Here is a 15,521-nt window from a genome sequence, read left to right as displayed (position 1 = left end):
GCATCTTAGGTTTACTATTCAAACTCAGAATGCTGGGTCAATTTCACTTTATATGTGTTGTATTACTATATTCAATTTCCTTACACTAATACCCAGAAACCCATTTAATATTAATATTAATACCCATTAATATGCCACTTCACAGCACCTGGGTCCCTGGTTTGATCCTGAGCTCGGGTTGCTGTCTGTGTGAGTTTTCGTGCATGTTCTCCCTGTGTCTGCTTGGGTCTCCTCCATGAGTGTGTGAATGTGTGTGTGATAGACTGGTGTCCCATCCAGGTGTGTTCCTGGGATAGTCTCTGGATCCAAGGCCTAGTTCTAGTCTAGTTCAACAGATATAGTGTAAAAAATTATTGCTTAAATATAATCAACACAGGTATTTCTCCTATTTTCAGCATCTTAATTCAGGGTGTGATACTTTCAAATAAAATACATTTTAATGCTTGTAGAGTGAAACATGTTAAAGATTCTACAATGTGAGCCTAAAAACAGTTTTGATGTGAAAAATGAAGGAACAGGAGCTGCCTATGTCTAAGTCTATGCACAATAAAATATAGGGGGAAATATATATGCATTCTCTCTCTCTCTCTCTCTCTCTCTCTGTCTTTCTGTAAGAACACAGAAAGTTTCAGTGTCTGTGTCCACTAAAATAGAAGCGTGCCACCCCATGCCACAATCCCCCCCTTAAAAGAGAACACAGGAAGTGGTAAGGCTTTAACACACTCCTCTGCTCTGTCAGTCAGTCAGTCATTAGAGAGACAGGATGGAGCTGAGTCCACTCCCTGTGATGCTCTGTGAGTAAATGTTCTCTTTGTGTCTTCATTAGAGTGGGTGGTGGGGTATAAAGTTGTTCATCTGCAGTCTGAATGTCCTGAGTGAGGAGCTTATTGTGTGATTAGGACATTGTGTGTACTTCAGCATGACTGCTCTGATGGATCAGTGTATCCATATCTGTTATGAGAAGGGTTTAGTTTGATGTGTAACTACTCTCAGTAACTATGATAATTCAACAGGTAAGAGTACAAGTAGAGCAAGTTTAAAACACAGGGTTTAAATAATCTAATGAGTGTAAACGAGTCTGTATTGTTGGAATCTGTAGCTGATCTTCTGTGTCCTGCTGTCATCTGCTGCTCAGTGACAACCTCTCATGATCATTTGATCTGCTAAAAGAAAATGACTGGATGGTGGAAGTCATGGTTGTGACTAACTGAAATTTCTGTAGCTGCTGTGGTGAGACTCTGGTGGTCTTTCCTGTGCACAGAAAGGTTTTAACAAAACCGTGTTAGCATTAACTAGACTTACTGAGAAAATTATAACCTAGATTTCCTTTTTTGTTAGTATTATGATCTGTGCAGGGAAACATCTCAGTACAGCAAGTTCACTCTAATACACACTAATACCAAATTAATGCACAGGGTTTTTTTTTTAATTAGTAATTATTATTTACTGATTAGTTAGAGACCTCAGAGCAGAGATAGGTTGTTGGCAGTTGTGGTTTTGCTTCGTTTTTTTACAATAACTGGTGTGAGTTTAGCTGTGAAGAAGAGGAAGAGGCATGAATGTGTGATATCTATCTTGAAACTGATGACTATAACTATGGTGGATAAATATAACTTCACTAGTACTTATTGTTGGCCAAACTGAAAAGCATCTTGTTCACATTTAAACATTAAAGGAAAATTAAAGCCAGGGTCTGTGCAGTAGAGAGTGTTGGAGACAAAGTGTGTGCAGTAGAGATGAGAGGTGGAGCAGGGTGTCTGTCTGATACTCACCTATATTCAATAAGGTCTTAGTCACACTTCATTAACACAATATTTTGACTGAAATGAGTTGTACTTGGACTTCCTGAAGAATTATTGGTGCATTGTGAGGGACTAATGACGTGAATACTCAATAGAGCTTAATTATGCTTTAATCTGCAATCAAGTTCCAGCAAATTTGATGCTGTTTACTTTAGTCTCAGTGCTTTTCAAATATCCTCATATTTTAATATGATAATAAATGAAATGCATGGTTGAAGCAAACTGCAGGTGAAAAATATGCATTAATGTACATTACTGGTTAATGGCTTATAGCAGAGTAATAAGCATTATTATTAATAAGCGTAATAATAATGATAGAAACTAGTGACAGAGAAGGAAGAAACTAGACTTAAAGAGAAAATGTCTTATAACCTACATTTCCATTTTTGTTACTATTATGGTCTGTGCAGGGAAACATCTCAGTACAGCAAGTTCACTCTAACACACACTAATACCAAACTAATGCACAGTGTTTTTTTTTTTAAATAATTATTAATTGTTATTTACTTATTAGTATCAGAAACAACAGCAAAAGTTATGCAGAAACAAACACATCTCTAGCGTTTTTCACACACAGGGCAGGGACAGTGTTAGAGGTGAGAGAGCAGAGACAAGATGGCAGTTGTGGTTTTGCTTCTTTTTTTGTTAATTCAGCAATGCAAGCTCAGAAGGAGGAGGTGTGAAGGTGATGTGTGAGAGCGATAACTGACTTTTAACTAATGACCATAAATATGGTGGACAAATATAACACTAACACGAATTATATCAAATTTAAAATCAACCGTCTGAGTACAATTGGAAAATTGAAGCCAGAGTCTGTGCAGTTGAGACCGCTGGAGACAAAGTGTGTGCAGTAGAGATGGGAGGTATATATTCATTATGGCTTCCTGAAAAATTAGTAGTGCATCATGCAGTACATGCAGCATGCTCTCTTTCAAAATGAAGTACATACCTCAATAGCTGTTAATATTAATAGAGGTTTATCCTTTATTTAATTTTCCAAACTGGAGCACAAAAGAAGGAACTGTATACTAGCAAATTCCAAATCCGAGAGCAAAATAAGTAGAAATAATGGGGGAGGGGAGGTTGGGCACAGTTATAACTTTGTTTCTCCTTGTTTATCAAGAGGACATCTTTGCTCATGCGAGTCGAATTGATTTTTGTCGTTTTGAGGGCAGGGATGGACTGGAGACTGGCTCACGTCTTCACTCCTATCCAGATGCACACGTGTGCATCTCTCTCTCCCTCAGGTTTTTCCAGCCGCTCTTTTATTACACACTCCCACTGATTAGACAACTCAGTACCAGGCGTGCATCCTCACATCCTGGCCCCTCCTTCCTCCTCGTCACACAGTTTAATTTCTCAGTTTACCTCTGTCTCTCTTTCTCTGCCAGAACTCAGGAAGTGGTAAGGCTTTAACTCACACCTCTGCTCTGTCAGTCAGTCAGTCATTATAGAGACAGGATGGAGCTCACTCCACTCCCTGTGATGCTGTGCGAGTAAATGTTCTCTTTGTGTCTTCATTAGAGTGAAGATACAATTCTGGTTGTCTTTCCTGCCAACAGAAAGGTTTTAATAAAACCTAACAAAATGTTAACATTAACTAGACGTACTGAGAAAGTGCCTTATAAACTACATCTCCATTTTTGTTACTATTGTTGTCTTTGCAGAGAAACATCTCAGTACAGCAAGTTCACTCTAATACACACTAATAACAAACTAATGCACAGTTGTTGTTTTTTATTAATAATTATTATTATTTTTTTTACCAATTAGTTGGAGGCCTGAGAGCAGAGATAGGCTGTTGGCTGTTGTGGTTTTGCTTCTTGTTAAAATAACTAGCATGAGTTCAGCTGTGAAGAAGAGGCGGAGGTGTGAATGTGTTATAACTGTCTAGAAACTAATGACTAATTATGGTGGATAAATATAACTTCACTGGTACTAATGGTTTTATTTATGTAGTGCTTTCTTATGTGGTACTTACTGATGGACAAAATCAGTCATCTTGTTCACGTTTGAGCATTAAAGGACAATTAAAGCCAGGATCTGTGCAGTAGAGAGTGTTGGAAACAAAGTGTGTGCAGTAGAGATGAGAGGTGGAGCAGGATGTCTGTCTGATACTCACTTATATTCATTATGATCTTAGTCACACTTCATTAACACAATATTTTGACTGGAATCAGTTACACTTGGACTTCCTGAAGAACTATTAGTGCACTGTGATGAGGTCACAATCTCAAGGTCAATACGGCTTTAAATGAGCATTGTGGAAAATTTACACCATATAAATTATTACTGTCAGTTACAAATTGATGTTTAATATATTTAAACCTTTGTAATATGATGTCACATGAAAATTCTAAATGAATAAGGTGCATTAGAATGATGATTTTCCTGGAGATAATAAAATAATTGAATTGAACATTCTCACATGTTTCTGAAGACCTTATTCCCCCTTTTCATTAGGGTTTTGATAGAATTTTTGATAGGATTTAGATCAGACTGGGCCACCTGGAAACATTGATCATCTTCTTCTGAAGCCATTTTTTTGTTGACTTGGATTGTGGTTGTCCTGGAAGGTGAACATTTTCTTCATCTTCAGCTGTCCAACAGAGGCTTGCAGTTTTTGTGACAAAATAGATTGGTATTTGGAGCTAGCCATGATTCCTTCTATCAGTCTCACGAGAAGAAAAGCAGCCACATGGCATGATGCTGCAACCACCATGCTTCACTGTGGGTATGGTGTTCTTTGGCTAATAAGCTATCTTCTAAAATATCTTTTAGAATTATGCCCAAAAAGTTGCCACATGGTGTGTGATAGTTTATGCAGGCTTAAATATTTTTTTTTCTTTTCTTTTTTGTGAGAGAGGGCTGTTCCACAAAAAAGAAATGAGCATTGTCACATGCAGGGAGTGACCAGTACTTGCCAGATATTCCTGAAGCTATTTTAATGTTGCTGTAGGTCGCATTGCAGCCTCCCTGATAAGTTTTCTTCTTGTCTGTTCATAAATTTTTGAGAGGTGTCCTGTTCTTGGTAATGTCTCTGCAGTGCCCCAGTTTCTCCACTTTTGGATGCTGGTTTTCAAAGTGTTCCATGGTGCATGTAATGTTTTGGAAATTCTTTTGTACCTGTCTCCTTATCAATATTTTTTGACAGTGAGATCCCATACATACTTTGTAAGCGCTTTGCAAACCATGGCATTTATTCTTTTTAATTTTACTTATAAATGATAGAGCTCAGTATATTGTATTCCTTACACATGAGTTCAGCGTGTCTAATGTGTCCCGCTTTCAGTTATACACTGACTCTTTTCCATGTTTACATCATGTTCTCTGTTTCTGTTCTGTTTCAGTGCTGATTTCATTTGTACCACTGCCACATGCTCAAGGTAATTATATAAAGTTGTATTTTACATTTATTTGTTTATGTGTACATGTCTGATTTTAACTGAAGCTGAGAAGGTCGAGTTTGTACATTACCATCCAGAGTTTGTCAATTTGTTTAATCAATACAGTTTTTATAGGTCTAAAAAAAGGACGTCACTTTAACTCAGTTATTTGCAGTCTTTTCTCTCATATCAGTTTCTCATATTTAGTTTCATGTTGTACTCTTTGTGAATTCTCACACACTGTGTGGCTGCTGCTTTTCTATATTTTCTTTTTAAAAGCATTTCACTTAAAATAAATAGTATTGTAAAATGACCAACAAAACAACATTATAGAAATAATTAAACTTCACTGTTTCACTGTGGTTCTTTAATTATACCTCAAAGCAATATTTCAAACTGTATATTTACATCTAATTAAATTATTCATAGTATTCATAGTGTTGTTTCATAATCCTCTGTTCATTTCTGTACACGTAGTAACTTTTCAATTCATTTCAGTTTTTAACAATCGACATTTTTACAATGCAGATTTGGAGTTATCTTGATATAAAATTTAAATGTAATTCAAATTGAAATTTTAAATCTAAATTTATCCCCAATGAGCAAGCCAGAAGTGATTGTGGTGAGGAAAAACTCTCTGAGACAACATGAGGAAGAAACCTTGAGAGGAACAAGACTCAAAAGGGAACTCATCTATATCTAGATGACACCAGATATAAATGATTATAAATCATTACTCTTCTATAACTGCATACTATAGAGTCAAGTAGTGCTAATTGTGTTAAAAGCAAATTGAGTATGAGCATTATTAAAGTTTTAACTTTAAGTCTATCCTGTCAAACTGAAGTTATCATCTGTTCAGCATTTACACTCTTTAGGCTGAACAAGGAAGAACATCCACAGCCATCTTTAGGGTGTCCATGTGGTACCATCCACAGTAACCTCATGGTGATCTTTAGGGTGTCCATGTGGTACCATCCACAGTAAACTCATGGTGATCTTTAGAGTTTCCATGTGGTACCATCCACAGTAAACTCATGGTGATCTTTAGGGTATCCATGTGGTACCATCCACAGTAAACTCATGGTGATCTTTAGGGTGTCCATGTGGTACCATCCACAGTAAACTCATGGTGATCTTTAGGGTGTCCATGTGGTACCATCCACAGTAAACTCATGGAGATCTTTAGGGTGTCCATGTGGTACCATCCACAGTAAACTCATGGTGATCTTTAGGGTGTCCATGTGGTACCATCCACAGTAAACTCATGGTGATCTTTAGAGTGTCCATGTGGTACCATCCACAGTAAACTCATGGTGATCTTTAGAGTGTCCATGTGGTACCATCTACAGTAAACTCATGGTGATCTTTAGGGTGTCCATGTGGTACCATCCACAGTAAACTCATGGTGATCTTTAGGGTATCCATGTGGTACCATCCACAGTAAACTCATGGTGATCTTTAGGGTATCCATGTGGTACCATCCACAGTAAACTCATGGTGATCTTTAGGGTGTCCATGTGGTACCATCCACAGTAAACTCATGGAGATCTTTAGGGTGTCCATGTGGTACCATCCACAGTAAACTCATGGTGATCTTTAGGCTGTCCATGTGGTACCATCCACAGTAAACTCATGGTGATCTTTAGGGTGTCCATGTGGTACCATCCACAGTAAACTCATAGTGATCTTTAGGGTGTCCATGTGGTACCATCCACACTAGCAGCAAGTGATTTTCCGGTGAAGGAGGCTTCAAGCAGAAGTGGGGCATCAGGCAGGTTCGGAGGGCAAAAGCAGTCAGTATCATTGGTATTTCAGGAGTAGCTTGTAGCAAGAGATAGAGAGAGAGAGAGAGAGAGAGAGAGAGAGAGAGAGAGAGAGAGAGAAAACACAGACTATTAGGTATGCTATTGTCCTGTAACATTTTAAGAAGATGTACACTGTGTGCAGAGTGCAAGCAGGGACTCCAGCAAGAATAGCTATGACAGCACAACTAAAAGGGAGAGCCAGAAGGTAACGCAGACATGAGGGCGCCCTGGGACATAAAATGGCCAGCCACTCCACCATCAACAAACCTGAGTGGACAGTTTACCAAAACACTCTATGCCCATGAAAACCTCCAGATCTTTGCCTAGGAAAAAACAAAATTATTAACAAAAGTCATGACTGAACAAATAGGTTTTCAGCCTAGACTTAAATACTGAGACTGTGTCTGTGTCCCGAACACTGATTGGAAGACTATTTCATAACTGTGGGACACAAAGCTTCATTATAACTTCATTATTTGAGTTACAAACAAACTTCTTTCTGTGTAGTTTATTAACAATAGATTTTTTGTAGGGAGTCCTAAAGCTGTGGTGTCCATAAAACCTGATGAAAATGTGTACATTGGAGAGAGAGTTACTCTCAGATGTGACGTACAGGAAGGAGGAGACACTGAGTGGACATACAGCTGGTATAAGAATAATGACAGACTCTACGTAGAGAGAGGAGACAGAGTCTATACAGACAGCACAATGCAAGAGGTCAGTATCAGGTCTGTTAGTGACTCTGACAGTGGTGACTACACCTGCCAAGGACAGAGACGTGACTCTCAGAGCTCAGACATCAGTGATACTGTTACACTGACTGTATCAGGTGAGTCTGTGGCAATATCTGGATTTTATAGCTTTACATTTACAGTATAATTGTGGTGAGTCAGTGTGATTAATAATACACAGCAAACAGTAAGACAGAAGGCAGTAAATCTCATTTTGTCTTGCCAATGGCATTCATTAGATGATAATTTGAGAACTTAAGAAATGATAACGTTTTATTTTGGAATTCAGTAACTTAGATTTGACCTAGACAATATAGTGCATACCAATGATGGGGAGACAAAAACTACTACACAGTGTTCAGTGATTCAGTCAGGATTACAGTGAGAGGTAGATCAGGATTTTCACTTCTTTCACCACAGTTCTGAAATCAGGAGGACTGTTAATAAATAACATTACATAACTATTCATTTTTCGTCTGTTATTCTAAAACAAATCTTGAAATATATAATCTTAAAAAGTATTATTCATCTGTGGATGGAGAGATGTCAGTGCAAAACAGTTGAGTTTGTGTTTATCAGGGAGAGATTCACTCTCCTATGTGACATACAGACTAGTGGATACAGATGATCCCACTTATTTAGCAGAAATAAACCACCCAGTGATGATGACAAGAAGAATGAGCACATTTCTAATGCCTCATCTAATGACTTAGTGTAATTAGTTTTATATCCATATTTAATATTTGTTACTATTCCTTACTGTTTAGATCAGGGGTGTCCAAACTTTTTTCCCCAAGGGTCATATGCGGTAAAATACACAAACAGCCAGGCCACTCACTCGAGGTGAAGTACGTATTGCCTCACCTGGTTTATTTAAGTAAACTAAATCAATCAGCCTACAACACTGCTTTTCATGAATGGGATTTTTTTTTTAGAACAAAAAAGGTAGGCAGTTCATTCTCAAAACAGCTGCCTCTGATTGCTTCTGGATGGTGGTCCTTCTTGACAGACCTGGAGGGGGTGGGGATATAAAATAAATTATATACTATATTTCAAGCTTGTTATGCAAATAAGTTTGGATTGTTAACAGATCAACTAATATTTGTTTTAAAAATGCTATCAACATAAAATGATTACATTTATTAAATAATAGGGCTTAATAACACATGGAACATATAATATATTTTGAACTCAGGGGAACACGGTTGCGCTCAGTGGGAACAATGAAGTTGCGCTTTAGCCTGCAGGATTGCTGGCAGGTCCGGAGTCAGTTTTGTGGTTGAGATGCTAAGGACGTCACAGAGATGGTCGTTGGTCATTTTGCTTCTCAATCTGCTTTTGATCAGTGTCATCAGAGAAAATGTTTGTTCACATATGTATGTTGAGCCGAACAGACTCATCATTCTTTTTGCGTGGCGTCTCATCAGAGGAAACCTGGCTTCTTCCAAGCTCCGGTAGAAGTCAGGTAAGTGGAGAAGCTGATGTTGATTCTTCAGAGAATCATCACACTGCATTTCTATAAGTTCTAATTGCAGACTGTCTTCCACTTCTTCTGCGTTTATCATGAAGGGAGTCGCGAACAGCTTGATATCATTCTCGATCGTAGAAAAATCTTGGAAGCGCTGAGAAAATTCTGTCATGAGAGATGTGATCACAGACACATATTTCCCCTTTTTATCAGAGAGATCGGCCTTTGGAAACGCAGATCTGATTTCGGACAGTGTGGGGAAGTGCGCGACATTGAAGGTGCGCAACTGTGCCTCAAACAGTTGGAGCTTCACACAGAATGCTTTCATGTGTGCGTGAAGCTGCGGTACGAGTTGGTCTTTGCCTTGTAGGTTTTTGTTGAGTGTGTTGAGGTGTTCAGTGAGATCAACTAAAAACGCCAGGTCTGCCAACCATAGAGGGTCACTCAGCTCGTGAAGAGGTTGGTCCTTTTCTTTCAAAAACTGGTCGATCTCTGATCTCAGAGAATAAAACCGCCGAAGCACGGATCCGCAACTTAGCCAGCGCACTTTTGAATGGTAGAGCAGGTCCCCATATTCAGCATCAACGTCAGTTAAGAAAGTTTGAAATTCTCTGTGGTAAAGTGCTCGTACTCGAATTATGTTTACTGTTTTCACAACAGTGTTCATCACATCGCTAAGCTGTACTGTCTTGGCACAGAGTGCTTCTTGGTGGATGATACAGTGCATTTTAACTGCCTCACCTCCGCTCTCCTGCACCTTGGCGCACACCATAGAGGCCATTCCTTTGCGCTCGTCTGTCATAGCTGGAGCTCCATCCGTTGTAACTCCACACAACTTGTCCCATTTAAGTCCTATCTTGTTAATTGCATTTGACACAGCTTCAAAAATGTCTTTACCCATTGTTGTGGTATTTAGACTGCTGAGATCAAGCAGCTCCTCTGTAACACAAAAGTTATTGTCAACTCCCCGCAAAAAAATGAATAACTGTGCGGTATCTGTGGCGTCTGTGCTCTCATCACATGCAATGGAGTAGAAATCAAAAGCACACGTTTTGTCTTACAGTTGATGTTTTATGTTGGCTGACAAGTCTTCGATTCGCCGCACAACTGTGTTTCTTGATAGCCTAACGCTGTCGAATTCTTGACTTTTTTCTGGGCACATTATTCCTGCGACTTTAGTGAGGCACTGTTTTATGAATTCACCATCTGAAAAAGCCTTCCCATGCTGGGCAATGAGTTGAGCCACCTCATAGCTGGCTATTGTGGCATTTTCTTGAGTTTTTTTGGCACGGGAAAAATACCGTTGTTGAGCTAGCAAGATAGTTGTCATCTGCTTAACCTTCTGTTTTCGTTCCACATCAGTGTAGGACATGTAGGTCTGATGTTTGGTTTCGTAGTGTCGTCTTACATTGTATTCCTTCATCACTGCGACACTCTCATTACAAATCAAACACACACACTTCCCCTTGACTTCCATAAAGATGTATTCATTTTCCCACCGTGTCTGAAATTTTCTACACTCACTTGTTATCTTGCGTTTCTTTGGCGTTGTTATTTTCAGTGCGCTGTGGCAAAATTTTTCTTTCCTTAATTTTGTTTTGTAGAGGAACTGCCTTGATCAACTCAGTAGCTCCACCTAGAGTTAAAACCAAGAAATACAATACCGCCAGGTTTCATGTGCGGGCCATATTCTGGTATATTTTTGGAATTTGCTGCAGGCCAATTAAAAATGGATCACGGGCCGCAGTTGGCCCGCGGGCTGTAGTTTGGACACCCCTGGTTTAGATGATCTTTTAGACATGGCAAGATTGTTGTGTATGTAGCGCCCCCTACATGTGATTAGCATTTTAGCATCTAAATGCCTACAGAAATGTTGAAGTTAGGCCCCTCTGACGTCACTAAATGAATTATTTTCTTTAGAAAGTTATTTTGAATTAAGAAGTATACTCAAATATATTTAAATTACAAACAACAAACTCTTAGATAAATAACAAAAAAACAAAGAATTTAATTAGAATAAATACAGAAAGTCAAAATAATTCAAGGAAGTAGATTTCCTAATATAGAGTATTAAAACACCACATATTATTATATTCACAGTTTTTAAAACCCACTGAATAACTCAATATGAACCAATGTTAAACACTGTGGGTCCACACACACACAAACCAGTCAGTCACAAACCCACCCCGTTGCAGGCCTGAATCATAGCTAGTGTTCGTGGTGGCCAGGCCCCTTCACTCTCCTAAGCACAAATCAATCAAAGGTACCTCAATTTGGTGTGCGATTAACTACAGTGATCCGTGAATCCTGTAGTAGGCCTCGCGCACGTCCTCGGTCTCTCTCTCCGTCGTCAGCCGACGAAACGCACCTCCCACGTAGCCAGAGGAACCCCAAATAGCGCGGGTACTTGGGGCGCTATCTGGTCCTTAAGGTCTCCGTCGTTGTGCAGGAAACAACAACGTTTACAGTCTTTCAGTCGCTCAGAATATTACCGCATGCAGCGCGTCTCCCACATCGCAGCGTCTAACTCCGTCAGTTTGTTTCTCTCGCTCTCATCAGCTGTCTGACAAAACACTCCTTTCAATCAACCACTCAAATTCATTTTTATATTAATGAAGGCTGGTGTACAGACGTGACAGTTTTAAAGAAAATGTGCTGCCCAAATTTGGAAGCTCTCTTAATTAACTGTAAGCCTTTTTATTCGCCGCGGGAGTTTTCTTTGTTTATTCTGGTGAGTGCGTACATTCCTCCTGACGCGCGTGTGAGCGCGGCGCTAGAACTGTTGGCCGATCAGATCATACACACAGAGCAGCGTTACCCGGACTCTTTCATCATCATTCTCTGTGATTTTAATAAAGTTAATCTCACCCGCGAACTGCCTAAATACAGACCGCACATCACATGCCCCACCAGGGGCAGCAATATACTGGACCATTGCTACACTGTTTTAAAGGATGCATACCACTCTGTCCCCCGAGCAGCTCTGGGACTCTCTGATCACTGTTTGGTTCATCTTCTACCGGCTTACAAACAGAAACTTAAATCTGCTAAGCCTGTAGTAAAAACTGTAAAGAGATGGACTACTGAAGCAGAGCGGGACCTACAAGCCTGCTTCGACTGCACTGATTGGAGTGTTTTTGAGGCTGCAGCTACTGATCTGGATGAGCTCACCGACACCGTGACGTCCTACATCAGTTTCTGCGAGGACATGTGTGTTCCTACCAGGACTTATTTAACATTTAACAACGACAAACCTTGGTTCAGTGCAAAACTCAAACAGCTTCGCCAGGCCAAAGATGACGCCTACAGAAGTGGGGACAAAGCCTTGTACAAACAGGCCAAATACACACTGAATAGGGAGATAAGAGTGGCAAAGCAAAACTACTCTGAAAAACTGGAAAAACAGCTTTCAAGTAATGACTCTACATCAGTGTGGAAAGGCCTGAAAGCCATCACCAGCTACAAGACCCCATATCCCACCACTGAGGCCAATCAACAACTGGCTGAAGACCTGAATGAGTTCTACAGTAGGTTTGAAAAGCCTGGTCTGACACCTCACACCCGCTCTGACCGTCTCACAACACAGCCATCAACACCCTCCCCGTCGCTCCCCCCTACTGTTTCTCAGCCTGTACTTAAGATCTGTGAAGATGATGTACGCAAAGTCTTCAGGAAACAGAAGATAAGGAAAGCCAAAGGCCCAGACGGTGTCTCTCCAGCCTGCCTCAAAGCCTGTGCTGTCCAGCTATCATCCATCTTCACACTGATCTTCAACAGATCACTGGAGCTGTGAGAAGTCCCCTCCTGCTTCAAATGCTCCACCATCATCCCTGTACCCAAGAAACCAAAAATCACAGGACTAAATGACTACAGACCTGTTGCTTTAACGTCTGTGGTCATGAAGTCATTTGAGAGGCTGGTGTTGGCCTACTTGAAGGACATTACTGGAACCTTGCTGGACCCCCTGCAGTTTGCTTACCGAGCAAACAGGTCTGTGGATGATGCAGTCAATATGGGATTGCACTACATCCTCCAACATCTGGACAAAACAGGGACTTATTCAAGGATCCTGTTTGTGGACTTCAGCTCCGCTTTCAACACCATCATTCCAGATACCCTTCTAAATAAACTGACACAGCTCTCTGTACCCACCTCCATCTGTCAGTGGATCACCAGCTTCCTGACAGACAGGCAGCAGCTAGTGAGGCTGAGAAAATTCACATCCAACACCCGCACCATCAGCACTGGAGCTCCTCAGGGCTGCGTTCTCTCCCCACTGCTTTTCTCCCTCTACACAAATGACTGCACCTCTAAAGACCCCTCTGTCAAACTCCTGAAGTTTGCAGATGACACTACAGTCATCGGTCTCATTCAGGATGGCGATGAGTCTGCTTACAGACAAGAGGTTGAGCAGCTGGCTGTCTGGTGCAGTCACAACAACCTGGAGCTGAACACACTCAAAACTGTGGAGATGATAGTGGACTTCAGGAGAGACCCCCCTGCTCTCCCCCTTCTCACCATCATGGACAGCACTGTGGCTGCAGTGGAGTCATTCAAGTACCTGGGCACCACCATCTCTCAGGACCTGAAGTGGGACATTCACATTGACTCCATTGTGAAAAAGGCCCAGCAGAGGTTGTTCTTCCTTCGTCAACTGAAAAAGTTCAACCTGCCACAGGCGCAGACGACACAGTTTTACTCAGCTGTTATTGAGTCGGTTCTGTGCTCCTCTATAACTGTCTGGTTTGGGTCAGCCAGCAAATCAGATATAAGAAGACTGCGACGGACTGATAGGACAGCAGAACGGATCATTGGTGTGCACCTGCCCAATCTTCAGGACTTGTACAACTCCAGAGTGAAGGAACAGGCAGCTAACATCATCACAGACCCCTCTCACCCACAACCTGTTTGCACTTCTCCCTTCAGGCAGACGTTACAGATCTCTGTGCACTAGGACATCTAGGCATAAAAACAGTTTTTTTCCCCCATGCCATCTCCAGCTTAAACAGCTAACACAGGAATCATTGCCTGTGTTTTTTTATTCTATAATTCATTTCTGTAATTCATCCTCCATCTCTAATTACTACCTCTTTCTCAAGTATTATGTAAATACATATGCATATCTCTTTATTTATACAGCTGTATATAGAGTAAATAATGCACAAATCTGTACATAAATCTTCTGTTCCAGATTCATACACATTATTATTTTTTATTTTTATTTTTTTATTGTTAAGTCTTATTATTTAAATGTTTTTTTTGTTCTCATGTAAGATATGTATGTATGTATATGTACCAAGAGCACCTTAAAGAAAACCACAACAAATTCCTTGTGTGTCTGCGTGCACACTTGGCGAATAAAGCTGATTCTGATTCTGATTCTGATTCTGAAATTACACAACACAGGTGAAGGCGGGACTCAACACTCAAGAAAACCAATTAACCAAAGGAAAATCTAACCTGCTCGTTAATACCACGTTTTTCACATGGGCATAGCAATCAAACTTGATATAAGATCGTGTTCTTAAAGGGGCATATACACATTTAGTTCTGGGTTAGAGCAAAACACAAAGAATTAATAAATGAATAAAAATAAACCCTATACCTGTAGAATTTTTGTTCTACTGGGTTACATGTATAAAATAAATAAATAAATAAATAAGTTGAGTATAAAATAAATAAGTATATATGTATAATTTAAGTATAATTTTGTATTTCCTGGGTAACAGAGAGACCACGGGCAGTACTGAGTGTATCTCCACAGAGCTGGCTGACTGAAGGAGACTCAGTGACTCTAAGCTGTGAGGTTACAGACTCCTCTACAGACTGGACATTCAGCTGGTACACAGTTGTTCTCTACAGAGACAATAATGGTCATATCAGTGCTAAAAAAAAGCTTCTCTCAGACAGCAGCAGAGGATCCAGAGGCTTCTACACTCTCAGTCCTGCTGCTCTTAACCACACAGGAGTTTATGTGTGCAGAGGAGAGAGAGAAGAACGACGCTCTTACACAAATTACAGCAATCTACAGCTACTATGGATCACTGGTGAGGAAAAATAACAACACTGGTGTGTTGGAGTGTTGAATATATATTCATAAATACAGTAAAAACATTATTACAGCATTAATTTTAAATATGGAGAATCACAGCTGTGCTAATGTTTGGTGTAAAAATCTTTATATTCACTCTCCTGAGTGAGGAATGTTTAAGGCAGTTGAATAGCCCTAAGCACTGGTAGAGGATTATTCTCATTCAGATAGCATTGTTTAATTAAATAAGGTTTAAATGTGTTCAGTGCAAGTTACGCCATGAAAACAC

General features: G+C 40.1%; 1 protein-coding gene across 1 annotated transcript; it reads left to right on the top strand.

Moving 5' to 3' along the window:
• The first annotated feature begins 2,661 nt into the window (after positions 1 to 2,661).
• LOC128318150 (titin-like) lies at positions 2,662 to 15,426 on the top strand. Its single transcript, XM_053233520.1, has 4 exons — positions 2,662 to 2,668; positions 4,985 to 5,191; positions 7,532 to 7,828; positions 14,931 to 15,426. The coding sequence occupies exons 1-4, from the start codon at positions 2,662 to 2,664 to the stop codon at positions 15,260 to 15,262; spliced, it is 843 nt and encodes a 280-aa protein (XP_053089495.1). The 3' UTR covers positions 15,263 to 15,426.
• The last annotated feature ends 95 nt before the right edge of the window (positions 15,427 to 15,521 follow it).

The sequence above is a fragment of the Pangasianodon hypophthalmus genome, chromosome 4 (assembly GCF_027358585.1).
Source record: "Pangasianodon hypophthalmus isolate fPanHyp1 chromosome 4, fPanHyp1.pri, whole genome shotgun sequence".
NCBI lineage: Eukaryota > Metazoa > Chordata > Actinopteri > Siluriformes > Pangasiidae > Pangasianodon > Pangasianodon hypophthalmus.
The sequence above is the reverse complement of the archived record's forward strand: the minus strand, read 5'-3'. Positions and strand labels throughout refer to the sequence as shown.